General features: G+C 40.6%; 1 protein-coding gene across 1 annotated transcript in view; it reads left to right on the top strand.

The window, feature by feature from the left end:
* RP1 (RP1 axonemal microtubule associated) overlaps positions 1–15906 on the top strand; it is a 273274-nt gene that overhangs the window by 145905 nt on the left and 111463 nt on the right. Inside the window, exons 19-21 of the mRNA XM_050802339.1 lie at positions 4749–4881; positions 5574–5725; positions 8828–8982. Coding sequence (XP_050658296.1) covers positions 4749–4881; positions 5574–5725; positions 8828–8982 — 440 coding nt within the window. The remainder of the gene's footprint in view (positions 1–4748; positions 4882–5573; positions 5726–8827; positions 8983–15906) is intronic.

Raw genomic sequence — 15906 nt, 5'->3', positions numbered from 1 at the left:
TTGAGCACTCAGGGTATATACATGATCACTTTTAATGTTTATACCACAGCAAGGTAGATACTATCATTATCCCAATTGAGAACATTGAGGTTTTGAGAACTAGGCAGTACCCATATCACATAGCTAGCATGTGGATCTGGAAAGAAGTGGTCTTACTTCTAGGCACAAAAACCAACCTCTTACTGTTAACTTGGAAGATTAGATGTTCTGAAATCAAGCTCTTTTACAATGTTCTTAGGTATCACTGAGAGGTGAAGCCAACTGGACTTCCTGGGTCAAGTGGGGACTTGGAGAACTTTTCTGTCTTACAAGAGGATTGTAAAACGCCCCAATCAGCACTATGTGGATAGGATTGTAAAATGCAACAATCGGTGCTCTGTAGCTAGCAAGGGGATTGTAAAATGCACCAATCCGCACCCTGTAAAACTCACCAATCAGTAAAGTGCACCAATCAGCAGGAGTCTAAAAATAGCCAATCACAGGGAAGATTAAAAAAGGGCATTCTGATAGGACACATGGAACACGGGAGGGGACAAATAAGGGAATAAAAGCTGGCCACCCCTGCCAGCAGTGGCAACTCTCTCGGGTCCCCTTCCATGCTGTGGAAACATTGTTCTTTCGCTCTTCACAGTAAATCTTGCTGCTGATCATTCTTTGGGTCTGTGCCATATTCAAGAGCTGTAACACTCACCGTGAAGGTGTGCGGCTCCATTCTTGAAGTCAGCGAGACCACGAAACCACCAGAAGGAACCCACTCCCGACACACCGCCACCCATTCTTAAGAAAGTTCTGCTTTGGGAAATAACTTCCTATGTGTAATCATTTATAGTTTACAAACCGTTTTCTAAAAGGTGTTTTAATCTCATTTTATTACATAAGGCACTTTTCAGCTTGTTGAGATGTGATGGCAGTTTTGCAAATGAGGGCCTGAAGATGACAGGTCCTCTTGTGGAACTTTTATAAAAGTGCTCGGTGAGCTGCCATGTTTGTGCTGGTTTGTTTTTGAACTGCATGGTGGGAGGAAGTGCTTCTGACAATTTGTACTTTGCAAACATTTAATCTTTGATTTAACTCACCATCACAAGACTGCTATTGCTCACTGATCCACCAAAAAATGAGGTAAAATAAACTTTCATACTTGTTTTCATTAATCTTTCTTAATGTATGCATAGCTCACATTTATTTCAGTGGTTAATGGTTAAGGCCATACACCTGGTAAGTAGCAGTGCCAATACATAAACCAAGGTCTTTTCATTCAAATCCAGGTTTGTTTCACTTGCCACATGCATTTTACTGAGTCCTGCCATTAGCTATCATGTAACTGGGCTTAAACATTGTGGTCGTCCTGGAATTTTGCCTTCTTACTAATTTAACAGTTGAAAAAAATTTTTGTGAAAATAAAAACAAACCTAACTGGAGATTACCTAGATTCTTTATTTTTCTGTTCTGAGCCATCATGACTTTGAAGGTAAATGGAACTCATTTAGAGCCCTCGCCATGGAGGCTTTTCAGTGGTGTTGGTGGGATTGCACTTAAGTCAAATCAGTGAGGCTTTCTTATCAGTGGGCTCTTCTAAGGATGAAGGGATGATGGGGCCTTAGAAACCAGAGGCTTCTTGCCAGTTTACATGGAGAGGCTAATGTAGAGGGAGAACCTGTTGAAGTTTTAGGTAGTATGACCTTGTAATCGCTTAACATTTTCTTAGGTTCTTGGAAACTGTGACTTCAAACAAAACTTGGCATAACGAAACTAATTTACCACAGGCTAACCGATACAAACAAGAGTTAAATTTCTAGTGCATATTTCTGGTCCCAAAAACATCACCAATCTTATAAAGTCCAAAACACTTCACATATTAACCATTGAAATAAATGTGAGCTATACATAAATTTAATAAAGATTAATGAAAACAAGTAAGAAAGTTTTACCCTATATTTGGTGAATTAGTGAGTGATAGCAGTCGTAGTTTTGGTGAGTTAAATCAAGGAATAAATGTTTGCGAAGGGAAATTGTCAGGACCACCTCCTCCCACCATGCAGTTCAAAAACCATCACAAACATGACAACTCACTGAGTGCTTTCGTCCCCTAATTGTTTATTGTTGTACATTTGTATGATTATTATAGACGTTACAAATTTTTATTTGACAATCATTTGTATTCATTCGTTCATTTTTCAACCTGCTTATTCCAGTTCAGAGTTGTGCGTGGGCAGAGCCTGTCCTGGCAGCTCAGGGTGCAAGGCGGGAACTGACCTGGCCAGGACGCCATGCCATCATCCCATTGCAGGGCACACTCATACCCACACACTTGCACACCCCCCACACTCTCACACTGGGACCATGTAGACACACCAGTTCCTCTAACATGCAGAACTTCTGGATGTTGGAGGAAACTGGAGGACCTGGAGAAAACCCATACAGACTTAGGGAGAATGTGCAAATTCCACACAGACACTGGCCCCTGTCTAAATAAAGAATGATATAATCCAAAGAGAACATTTCCAATTTTAGCAGAATACATTATATTAACCTTTTTAATATTAATGTATGTATACATATATACATTTCACTAATGTTAATATGAAGTATCTATATAGTTTATATAAAATTTTATACATTACATATAATCTCATTTAATATCCACAGTAACCGTATGAGATAGTCATTATTTCTATTTTAAAGATGAGAAAACTGATATTCAAAGTGGTTACATGATTTCTCATGGTCAGTTGGAAATGCCAGAGCTAGACTTTGGTCACAGTTTTTCTAGCTGTCCAGTGTTCTTTTCAAGACCTTGCCTGGAGCAAGTAAAGATATAGTCGTCACTCATTAATAATCAGGTGTGCTGAGTTAGTCTGTAACCTGTGTTGACAAAAACACATTTCACATAGTTATTCATTTGATCATTCATTCAACAAACGACCCAAGGACTGCCTTGTGAAAGCTTGTGGTAGTATCAAGATGGATAGGACATGGTTTCTTCCCTCAAGTCAGTCAAATATTAGCTCTTAAATCATGAATGGGGAGGCTGTCGCGGATCACAAAGTAGGGTTGCTGAACCAAACTGGGGGCTCACAAAAAACTCCTTAGAAGAGGTTACGTGTAAGCTATGAAGGATGGGCAGAGTCATTATGGTAATGAGTCGGGATGAAAACTGTTCTAAGCAGAGCTATGAGTGTATGTGAAAACTGACATGAGAGGGAATGTAGCCAGGTTGAGGAACCATGAACAGATCAGTACAACTAGAACATAGCACGTGAGGGAGAAGTATCTAGCAAGATTATGACCCAACCATGAAGTGCTCGTTGTATTGAGGATTTGGGATTTTATACTATAGGAAGGACTGTTTAAAAAAAGTTGTGTGCAGTGTGCAAAATGATCATATTTCTGTTTTAAAATAGTCTCTCTTGAAACAGGCTAAAGGCAGGATTGGAAGAGAGCAAGAACAGCAGACAATGGGTTATGGCAGCAAGCTTGAAGAATAAGCCATCTGAGAAATGGTGGCACCTGCTCCGAAGACCAGGAAGCAGAGAAAATTGAGGAGGGATGGGGACTTATTTAGAAGATTAGCTGGAATCTTAAAAGTATAAGGACATTTTTATCTATCGTGATAGGAGGCAAGGCAAACAACTGTGGGCTTATGCCTGGAAGTCCACTGCTAGTCTGCTGGCATGTGAAGGGGAAGATAAAGGGAAGGGGCCTTTGTGTGGAACAGCCACCAAAAGGGCTGACGAGGGGTCTATGGAGGAGTCACTGGGCTGCGGGGAAAGGCAGCTAGCTGCCTGCATGCTGGAAGGTGCAGGCATTTGGTCTGTGGCAACTGGGAGTTTATTTAGAGCCTACAGATGTTATAAATACACTTAAAAGGCAATCACTTTTTTTTTTTTTTTTTTTTTGAGATGGAGTCTCACTCTGTCGCCCAGGCTGGAGTGCAGTGGCGTGATCTCGCCCCGGGAGGCGGTTCACGCTATTCTCCTGCCTCAGCTTCCCAAGTAGCTGGTTCTACAGGCGCCTGCCACCACGCCCAGCTAATTTTTTTTGTGTATTTAGTAGAGACAGGGTTTTACCGTGTTAGCCAGGATGGTCTCGATCTCCTGACCTCGTGATCCACCCGCCTCAGCCTCCCAAAGTGCTGGGATTACAGGCATGAGCCACAGCACCTGGCAAAAGGCATTCACTTTTTTTTTTTTCAAGTTCTGATGTATGTCTTGCTTTGGTGACTGATATGAACACAAGACCTCCTTTCGAGTTCTCTGAGATTGCTTTTTTTTCAAATCACTACGACAGGTGAAATTGAGAGCTTTGAATCTGCTAGAGTCCATTTCAAATCTTCATGCCTCCATTTTCTTATCTATTAGATTGAAAGAATTTTACAAGTCTGGTTGGTTAAGGTTAAAAGATAATTAAAATAAAGCACTTACCATAATACATGGCAAATAAAAATTGCCTAATAAACAGCTGATGGTACTGCTACTACTGCTACTACTACTACTACTGCTGCTAGTAAGTTGGTGCAAAAGTAATTGTGGTTTTGTCATTAACAGTAATGGCAAAATGGCAATTACTTTTGCACCAACCTGCTGCTACTACTACTACTACTATTGCTAATACTACTAAGAACCATCACCACTATCACCATCATCAGAGTATGCAGTACATTTTTGAAATCCCTGGGATGCATTTTGAATTCCAAGTTCTTTGAGAAATTGGAGATGACACAATTTGGTCATTTTTTCTTCTAATTCCAGGTGACCATGCAACATATGAAAAGCAAGAAGATCCTAGATTTTGCAGCAAACGTGCGGCTCTCTCGGATTCAGGCAGATGGGGATGTTGTCTGTGAGCTTCCTGTAGTAAAAGGAGGACAAGCTATTTTTCCATGTGTGTTATTAATCTTCAGTAGCATCTATTCCATAGACAAATTGTTTGGTAGTTGCTTAAATTTGCTTCTAAGCTATTTAGTTACAGAATATTTTTCCTGCTTCTAGGAGAGTTGTTTTACTCCTGAGAAGTGACGTTTTTAATGTCACAGCATGAGTTGCTGGTGGATCTTAGATTAAATGTAATCTCAAAATTGTTCTTGTGGCCCAGCCACAGTCACAAAGGCTGAGGCTATGAGAGACAAGAAATGCCGTGACTGCAACTCACCTTAGCTTTGCCTGGGGCCAGCTTACCTCCTTGCTTGATTTCTTTCCTCATCAAACCTTACGTCATTTTAAACTTTAAATATAATGTACAATAACAGTCACCCTTACCACTAAAATACTAAGCATAAAATGTCCTCTTATGTCATATATAGAAGAACAACCTTTTAAAAAATCTTTTATTTCTCTTTCTGAAAAAGCAATAAACCTTCTGGCCTTTTGTTCATGGTATAAAAATGCCCATGTATGATTAAAAATAATTAAAGCTCAAAAGCCTCTCAATAGACACAGAAAATCCAGATTAGAGGAATTCTTATATATGTTTTTCTTTTTTCACTATAGCCTGAAAACCTATGGATCTGGGTTCTGTTTATATGGATTTCAAGGTAATGTATTTCCTCTTGTTTTCTCTCCCTGTTGCTTTGCCAGTAGTGAGATATCAGGTTGACGTCTACACTGGGAAGCTGAAGCATGCAGAAACGGAGTCTGAGGTTTTCCTCTGTCTCTTTGGGGAGAGGGGAGACTCTGGCCTCAGACTGCTGTACAAATCTAACATGCAAGTAAAATTTCAAAGAGGACAGGTGAGTCTATACAAATAATTTCCCAGATTCTTAACAATCTCTCTGAAGATGGCCATCTATGATTTAAAATTTAAAAGGTGTTTGGCACTCTTCAAATTTTAGTTTTAAGACATCTTTAACACGTTTTCCTGACCTGACTTTCTAGTGTGCTTTGTTTTGGAAGTTGTTCTTACAAGAAAAATGGGACATACTAAACCAACAATAAATAATAGAACAAAGAAAATATATTAAGATTAGTGATTGTGTGAGAGAAAGAAAAAAATGAACTGAAAAGACAAGGAAAACATTCTTGAATGTGCTCTCTCAGGCTTGAAAGATACAAGGCATTATTTTAAAAGATAAGGCCATATAAATGCCATTATACTATATTTCATATAATAACACAATGACCTTTAATCTATATAACATCTTGAATGGGGCCAACTGTGTTATTTTCACACCTAAGCCGCTCCTTATTTCCTTTTGTCCTTATGGACAAGCATAAGTCTTTCTATACATTAGATCTTTGAGAAGTTGCAGTAGGATATTGTTAATGTTATTTTGTTGTATATGGAGAGAAGGTACTATTTGAGGGTCTGAAATTAAGTTTGGGGATTATGTAATCTAAAGGCATATTTTTAAGAAAGAAGACTCCTTAAACCAGTTAGAGTGCTGTTTCTCAGACTGTTGTAGTTTGTGAAATATTTTGAAACATTGGATATCTTAAAGCTCACCTATACATTTGTCACTGTTGATTACACAAAAGCTTTCATCAGAATGAATAGGAAAGCTAGTTCTGCTTTGAGTGAGTCAAAAGCAAAATTAGGCCTAACTTTTGCTATCAGGAATGAATTATTAATTTTAAGCAGAAACAAAATTTTAGATACCATGGTATTATTATTTATATTATGCTAAGTAATCAGTGAAGTGATCTCCTGCAGAACCCTGCTGGCTTTACATCGGCCCCAGACTCTTTCACCCTACCACTTGAGGATAAATGGCAGAGGCTCCATGTCCCCTGGCTGCCTGCTCGTTGGACGCCAGCATATATCATTTTGCAGCAGTGCTGTATCATGGGACGTTACCTGCTGAGATTTTGCAAGTCATCTTCATGATTGATCTTCCTCAGTTCATCATTGTGTTTAGCATTTTCCAGACAGTAGGGAGGGTGTGTTATGGACTGAAATTAAAATTGGGTAGGAGATATAGTTGCCATCAGTTTATGAAGAAGAGTACAGTGAGGGCTTAGTGGTATCCGTTTTTAAGTTTAGAATCAGAGATGTAAAAGTGTTTTTCTTCCCTGGTTCATTTTATATTTTACATTTTCTGTTATTTTCCTCAGTGCTTGGGATGTAATGGAAATGCCAAATAATTTCAAGAGTTTTGTAGTCAAGAAACTGTGGTAAGAGTCTGAGAGTTTTATTATCAGACTTCGTGCACACCAGCCACATCTCACGTCATAAACCACTCATTGGGCTAGTTGTCATTTTCTCTACAAGGTGTCCTAGCAGGATAATAAAACGTAGCAATATATGTAACAGACCCAATTTAATTCCGTCTTCAAACCTAAAGTTACCTTAAGATACAAGAAGAGACCAGAAAGCTGACTCAGCCTATCTTTCCAGACCTCAAGGTACTGTAGTTTGGGTTTGTCCCAAAGCTGACTGAGAGACAAAGACTTCAGTGAAGGTAATTTATCTGGGAGATAATCCCAGTAAGCACTTGAGAAGTGAAGGAGTGGGAACAGTGAGACAGGAAAGGAGAAAAGCAATATAGGGACATTTGTGAGCTGGTTACTATTATGGCTCTCTCTTCTTGCTGAGAGCTTCAGAGAAACTCTGTGAAACATCCCTCAGATTTGTCCCACCAGGGGAAGCCCTCAGACACAGAAGCAGGAGACAGGGGATTGAGATAGAAAGTTATGAGCACACCTAAACTGTTTATCAAAGCAGCAGATGCACCTAGAAATGGATCTAGAGGACATGGGATGGGGTATCACTTGCATTTGCTACAATAGGTGATGCGCCTCGTGAACGTCCCTTGTAAAGCCATGCTGAGAATGCAGGATAGTGACAATGAGATGATCCATGCACACATGAGAAGATGCACAAATACTCATCACCTGGTTTACAGAACCGTCATTACTGAACTAGTAATGGTTTTGGTCTGGACTCTATAGGAGGTTTCCATCAACAACATGGAGCCAATAGTTGAGACCCAGGTAGTGTGTCTTCAAATATCAAATCGAAAATTCAACCTGGTAACAATGCAGGGAGCTGTTAAGACAGCTCCCCACATAGGCAATACAAGTGATACTAGAGTCACATTTTTTACCATAGAGTGCCAGTAGCTAACAGTCAACTATCATTTCTGGTAATTTTTCAGACTTACTTAAATTCATGATCCTTTCCTCAGATAACTTTAGGACAGTTATTCTCAACAACCATCTACGAGGAAGTAATGTGTGAAGGAGTTCTTTTTATTTTAATCAGTATAGCACTGACTTCAGGTCCTGAATCTCTCTGGAAATGTCAGTGTATTTTTGATATAACAAACTAATTCTATTTAGGAGTCCAGGCTGCTCTTTTACAACAAACCCAAGAATGTGCTCTATTTTCATCTACAGAGGAAGGTGCAGGGGAAGGATGTATTGAAGGTGGGAGGGAGGGAGGGGAGGGAGGGGAGGAAGGAAGGAAGGAAAGAAGATTTGTCCCACATGTCTCACAGCATATCAGTGCTCATAGAAAGGAAATGTGCTGTACATTAGCTGCATGGTTGTCAACCTGATACCCTAATGAACTGCTTCTCGAGTAGGGGTCTAACATGAGAAAAGTCTTTGTGTTGGGATTTCTTTGTTTATTACTCTGGATGCTACTACAAATGGAGAAAATAAAACTGTGAAAGCAAAAAAAACAGCCAGAAATATATTCTTGATAGATAAAAAGTAATTTGCTTATTTTTCTTACCATATTGCCCCTTTTGATGCTAACTATAGTAACATTATCTCTTTTAAAGTATTGTGCTGCTTCTGGCAGTCATTGGGCTATTACTATTGCCTGCATTTGCCATGCCTCGGACTCTAGTTATTTCTGTGAGGTTTTTTTTCTCTGTCTCCCACACCAGATTGATAAATTTCAAGTAGCAGCAGTGTCGCTTGGAAAACTGCAGAAGGTGCTGTTGCGCTGTGAGGCCAGTGACAAATCACAGTACTGGTACTGTGAACAAGTCGTAGTCAGAGAGCCCGGCACCACATCCAAGTCCATCTTCACCTGTCAAAGGTAATGCTGGTCTCCAAGGTACTTCAAAAGAATGTGCTGCACTGTGGATGATGCTGTGTGTGTGTGTGTGTATGTGTGTGTGTGTGTGTGTGTGGTGTGTATCTTTTAGGTCACAGATTTATTTCCTTAACTCAGATTCCACATCATGCATAACTCATTGATTGCTTAAATAATCTTTTGCTAAGCATTATAAGGAAGGCTTATCTTATAATTTCTTATTACCACAATGTTCTGTGTGTCACAGAAGGACTAAAAGTTTAATATTGGAAATTATTACATAAATAGTGAGAAAATTTGCTTAACTATTGGTTTCTTTACATTACTAAAATTGTAGTGTTACAACAGTTTCATAAGGAAATTAAGTGTGGAGAAGTTTACAGAAAAGAACTTTCAGAACAGAACGTAAGGAAGACAAACATTAAATTATGGATAAGTTGGACTTTCCTTGAGCCCCATGAGGGTCAGTCCTGAAAGCAGCTCTCTAAATTCCTGACCTGGCCCTGTACTGCCTAGGCTTGAGACACAGGTCCCACATATACTTCCTTCTTCAAACCTCCTCATAGAAATCCCACACCTTCTTGCTTAAGAAAGTGTCACCTGTTCTTCCAAGAAGGCTGGTTCTCTGGATCTTTACTGAGCCCTGCTATTTCTCAAGAAAATGCTTAGCTTCGGCTAGATGGGCAATCATGTTTATTGTTGCTTGGTCTCTCAGTCACAGGGAATAGGCTGGGCCCCAGACTTACGAATTGATTTAAAACCCAATCTGTTGTGGGCATGGGAATGAGAAACCTGGGGTTCCATTTTGAAAATTTGAATCTTCAATATCGAGGGCTGCCCTGTAGCCTCTTTTTCCAAATAGGTAATCAACAGGAAATGAGATAACAAAGTACAGGCAGAATAGGGAAGAGGGGAAATTCAACGGTCTGGATTTAGCCAAGAAAATTGCGACTTTAAGTACTAAGCAAAAAGTAAAAATAATGAGGCAATTCAACTAAAAGACCTAAAGGCATGCCACTAAAAACTGCAAACACCCAAGATGATTGGAGCTGACTGCGGATGAACAGAAGCGGTGAGATCCACAGTAGCCCTCGTCTTTTTTGCCTTTTAGTCATTAAATTCAGTCAATTCCTTGTTCAGAGTGTCTGCTTAATTCATCCTTTCTTTTCTCTTACTACTACCTCTGCCCTGATTGATGCCCTTGTTCATCAAGACTAGCTCATCCCCGTCGTCTCCCAGTTGTCTTCTGTGTCTTTCTTTCCCAGCCTACCTGCCCACAACTTCCAAGCTAGCTCTTCTGTGGTACTAACTAGCATCGTTCTGACTTTATCTTTTCTTCTCTCATTTCTCCTTTCTTTTATTTTGAATTTTATTCTTTAATATTTTATTGTATCACTTTGCCTGAAAATGTTTCAAGAAAAATTGTGGGGGAAAATAATGTTCTAAAAGCTATATTTTAATCACATCACTCCCCTGTTAAAAACCTTCAGTAATCCTCATTGCCTACCACAAAAGCAAAGCAAAACATAACTTCCATTCGAGGCTTTGTAACATCTGACTCTATATTTCCCCCTCCAATTTGCTTTTATAGCAGTCCTCTTGCAAGATCTTAGTGAAATTAGACCCCTATAATTACCTAAACAAGTTCTGTTCCACTCTGCTTCTGTCCTCTGGAGTGCTAGTCTTCACTCAGGAGGACCTTTCCTTGGTCTATTCTCCCCGTTATAATCCTATCCATCCTCAAGTTCCAATTCCAATTTGGCCTGTAGTATGACTTAATTGGCCAAACTACAAATATTTTTTCTCTTTTCTCAATGTGTACTCAGAACTTAGCACAGCACAGGCACCCCCATCTGATGAGTAACACGTAGCACTGAAGAGGACTTGGGTATCATTTCCCAGCCTGCTCCCACCCACAGCACACAGGCATCTCTGGGGCACTGGGGGCTGCTCTGTTTTATTCCCTGCATCAGAAGAGGTAGAGTGTGCTTCATCCAGGATTTTCATCTTATGTTCTGATATACTTTGTCACATTAATTTAGCTGATTTCTTTTAAATATGAAATCTCCTGGTGGATAATTTAGATGCATTCACTGCCACTGTCCATGTCTACACATACATTTCACTTCGTCACCCATCATTTATTGCGCTACCTTACTTTTTTTTTTTTTTTTTTTTTTTTTTTTTTGAGATGGAGTCTTGCTATGTCACACAGGCTGGAGTGCAGTGACTCGATCTCAGCTCACTGCAACCTTCACCTCCTGGGTTGAAGCAATTCTCCTGCCTCATGCTCCCAAGTAGCTGGGATTACAGGTGTGTACCACCATGCCTGGCTAACTTTTGTGTTTTTAGTGGAGACAGGGTTTCACCATGTTGGCCAGGCTGGTCTCCAACTCCTGACCTCAGGCAATCTGCCTGCCTTAACCTCCCAAAGTGCTGGATTACAGGCATGAGTCACTGCACCCGGCCCCTGCACTACCTTACTTCTTGTTTGTGCTGTGCTACCATGGCCTCCTTTGGAAGGAAGGAACATAAGTGATACCTTAATTATTATAATTTCAACGGGTTGTATCTGAAAGAATTTTAGTTATAAAATATATTGAACAATCACAAATAATGTAACAGATATAAAATATTAAATGTTAATATTTAATACCCTGCTCATAGTAGGTCCTAAATAAATGGTGGCTAGTGCTCATTCATATAATACCCTGATAAAGAAAGCAAGTTGCCAAAATAATTCCTTTCTACTATGTAGCTATAAAGAGATGGGACAGGTCCTACTTCCTTACTTCTTAAAGAAGCAGAAGAGTGTGGCACCAGGAATAGAACTTGTGGCACAGCAGGTTTCTTTCTACTGCAGAAAAAGACCATTCTGAAGCCACTTATAGTTACTTCTGTGCTCCCAGAGCCTTTTCTGTGCATATGAGGTCAAGGTCTGTGTCCACGGAGCCTGGAAGGCTGTTCTGAGGGGAAAGGAGACCCGCGGGTGCACACAGGAGCTGGACTGGACAGTCCTGGCGGGGGAGATGGGTAGGGTATGATGCTGGACATGTTCATTGTGGCTAGTTCGTTCTGGGGTGCAGGCATCCAAAATGCGCAGGTGCACACCACAGAAGGGAAAAGGAAAGAAAATCTCGGTCATGCTCCTTGGAGCTTCCTCAGAGAACAAGAATTTACAGCACAGCTGAATTAGGGCAGAGAGAAAGACCACCGAGTGCTTGTTCCTTTTGTGGGCTCAGGGGAAATGCTTAGGTGAGACACAAAGCAGAGCCGCGGGAGGAGACTGCTTCTGTGCATCACAGAGGCTGCCTGCGAGTGTGTGCATCCTCCTTTCCTTTTTCCCTCTTCAATTGAACACCCACGTCCTTATGGCTTTATTTTATTTCTATGCCTGAAGGTATTATTTTTCTGTCTTTTGTACATTTAATATAGATAGGGGTATACATCACTGAATTTCTACCATTTACACTGCAGGCTTGGCTATTTGAGGTTTGCAGCAAACAAAATTTGTATTTGAATAAGGCAGACATTCAACTGTCTTTATGAATTAATGCAAATATTTTTATTTAGTATTTATATTAGCTTCCTGTGGCTGCCGTAACAAATTGCCACAGACTTGATTGCATTGAACAACCGAAATATATCCTTTTGCAGTTCCTGGAGGCCAGTGATCCACGATCCAGGTGTCATCGGGGCCTCACTGTCTCGGAAGGCCTGGGAAACAGTCCTTCCTTACCCTCCCCACTTCTGCTGGGTGCTGATCATCCTTGGGTTTCCTTGGCTTGCAGCTACATCACTCCAGCCTCTGCTCCATTGTCACATGGCTGTCTTCCTTTTGTGTGTCTGTGCCTCTGTGTTTCTTATCTTTTTGTAAAGACACTGTCGTCATTGGTCTAGGCCCATGCTACTCCAGTATGGCCTCATCTTTACTAATTACGTCTGCAAAAATCCTGTTTCCAAACAAGGTCGTGTTCTGAGGTTCTAGGTGGCCACGAATTTTGGAGGAACACTATTTAACCCAGTATGCTTTTTGAGTGGATTCTGTAATGTACTGTTTAGCATTAAATTAGGGAATCTCCAGATTTTTCTGTGTTAACAAACTTGAACTATTGTGTATGCATGTGTATATGAGAGTCTTGACTTTAATGTGAAATTATTAAAAATAAGTTAGCATCTATCTTTTAATAGAAACAATACCATTCACAATATTTATTTGATAACCTGCTTGACCTGAGAGGGCCTGGAAACAAGGAGAGTCAAAAGCCTCTCAATGTTGCCTTCCGTAACTCCTGACTGGTTTGGGAAATGACATTGACACGAGCTTGCAGAAGCAAGTTATTTGAAATAAAGGCCATATCTAGGGAAATTCTAAATAGAAGGAGAACTTACAAATGCAGAAATCAATCAGTTAAATGCAAATAACTACAAAGAATGACCAACATGGAGAAACCCTGTCTCTACTAAAAATACAAAATTAGCCAGGCGTGGTGGTGCATGCCTGTAATCCCAGCTACTCAGGAGGCTGAGGCAGGAGAATTGCTTGAACCCAGGAGGTGGAGGTAGTGGTGAGCTCATAGTGCACCATTACACTCCAGCCTGGGCAACAAGAGCAAAAACTCTGTCTCAAAAACAAATAAACAAATATAATGATCTAACTTGACTTGTCAAGGCAAGGCAGCATGACCAGCTTTGTCCTCTCAAAACCAAATTGTGGTCAGATAGGTGGAGTGACCCTGAGGCACATTCACCTGAGGAATAAGGATGTGATGCTGTACAGCATTCCTTAGAGTTGACATTGCAGCTAACACCTTTAAAGTGTTCCTGTCTCATTTCTATTCAGGATTCTTGGCTTTTTAAATTTTATTTATTTATTTATTTATTTATTTATTTATTTATTTATTTATTTTGAGAAAGGTTGAGATTATCTCCTTTGTGCAAAGTATAAGAAAAGAAGACTTTAAAAGCTTTCCACTATGGATAGAATAGACTATCAGCAAATCCTGAATACCTCTGGTAGGTGGAATGCCACTTCCACTCCAGACCCATACCCTTTTCACTGTCCTCAGCACCTTCTTACTAATTGTTGAAAAAAAGAGTCTGTTGTTCCACCGAAACAATTGTGGGCCCCCTGCAGGCAGGTGAGGCAGGCCTTTGGGCAAGGCAAATTAAAGGCCTTCCTTTCATCCTTGAAATCACTCTCTAGGGGAAACTTTGCAGCCAAAAGCTGGCCTTGGGCACACAGCAGGCCTACAGCTCAGCCAGGGCCTGGCAGACAGGTTCTTCTCTGCTCCTCACGGGCCTTCACTGTGTTCTCAGCTGGTGCTGTTGGATCTGAGTTTACCTAACTCTTGGCCATTCCCTGGTGCCTGGAGTCCTGTAGGCTTTCATGTGTATATTTACTGGTGAGTTGACAAAAGATGTGTCACCTCTGCCAGGAGATATTTCCTGAAGCCACAGGTTGGGAAACTCATTTTCCTGTACACGTTTCACAAGGCATCTGACATTAACTCAGCACTTACTACATTAAATTATATGTATGTGTTTATGTGTCTATCCTACTGCTCCAGCTCAGTACACTTTTCCCCAAGGTTGGCCTGATGTCTTATATTTTTACTTTCAGCTCCTATCATTGTTTCTGAAATAGAATAGGTTAAATTTACATGTGTAATAAATTCAACCAAAATGCATGCATTAATCAAGACACTATAAGCCCAAAGGGAAATCATATTAAAAGACAGATTTGGAATTAGAACATAAAATTTAAAAGGTTTAATTGTATCTTAACCTCACTAAGACATATATAAACGAAATTGTCACTTAATACCCATTTTTAAGTGTTAATGACAACAAAAAGCCAAAGAGTGATTCTTAGAATTAGCATAAGTTTAAAAAAAAAAAAAAAAAAAAAAGACGTGTCCCAGTGGTATAGAATTTTTTTTTTTTTTTTTTTTTTTTTTTTTTGAGACGGAGTCTCGCTTTGTGACTCAGGCTGGAGTGCGGTGGCGCGATCTCGGCTCACTCCAAGCTCCGCCTCCCGGGTTCATGCCATTCTTCTGCCTCAGCCTCCCCAGCAGCTGGGACTACAGGCGCCCGCCACCACGCCCAGCTAATTTTTTGTATTTTTAGTAGAGACGGGGTTTCACCATGTTAGCCAGGATGGTCTCGATCTCCTGACGTCGTGATCCGCCCGCCTCGGCCTCCCGAAGTACTGGGATTACTGGCGTGAGCCACCGCGCCCAGCCACTGGTATAGATTTTTAAGCAAAACGCAGTTTACTTGTCTCAGGATCTCACTCTTGAAAAACTGAAGTGGCTAGTTGACCAACCACACCGCAAGGGGGCTCCACCTTGACGGCCTGGTAGAGAGCTGCGTTTCTGCTGGTCTGTCACTGCAGCCTCACATACCAGCAGGGCCGCATCTCCATTCGTGAGATTGTTACGTGGAAGCAAGGCTGATAATCACCCCTCTACCATCCCGTCATTATTATTCACAAAGCATTCTCCTTGCTTAATTGCCTTGTGGCAACTCTGGCAGTTATTCCATGAAAAGCAAACATAAGGCACGTGTTCTTAGGAGGTTGTAATGAAGACCTTCGGTGTCCACAGGACAAATACACAGAACATAATAGGTACTCAGAAAGTGTGTGCTAAATTAGTGAATTAGTGAGTAAATCATGAGCTGAGCCTTATACAGAACAGGACTGAGTATATCATTTGTGGAGAGGGTCAGGAAAAGAAGCAGGGGCAGCCCTGTTTGAACAGCATCCTTCTTCTGTGTAAGTATAGCTGGCAAGAGAACCTTTACACCTAGGCCAGCTCTGGCTGAAGGTGTTAGTGTGTGGTGAATTAAAAATGAATTATCCCCCTGCCTTGGCCATTTACCTTTCTAGGCTTTTCTTCCTATTCTCCTGAGTAGAGTACGTTT

Source organism: Macaca thibetana, chromosome 8 (genome assembly GCF_024542745.1).
Source record: "Macaca thibetana thibetana isolate TM-01 chromosome 8, ASM2454274v1, whole genome shotgun sequence".
NCBI lineage: Eukaryota > Metazoa > Chordata > Mammalia > Primates > Cercopithecidae > Macaca > Macaca thibetana.
Note: the sequence above shows the minus strand (reverse complement) of the source record. Positions and strands in the feature narration are given on the sequence as shown.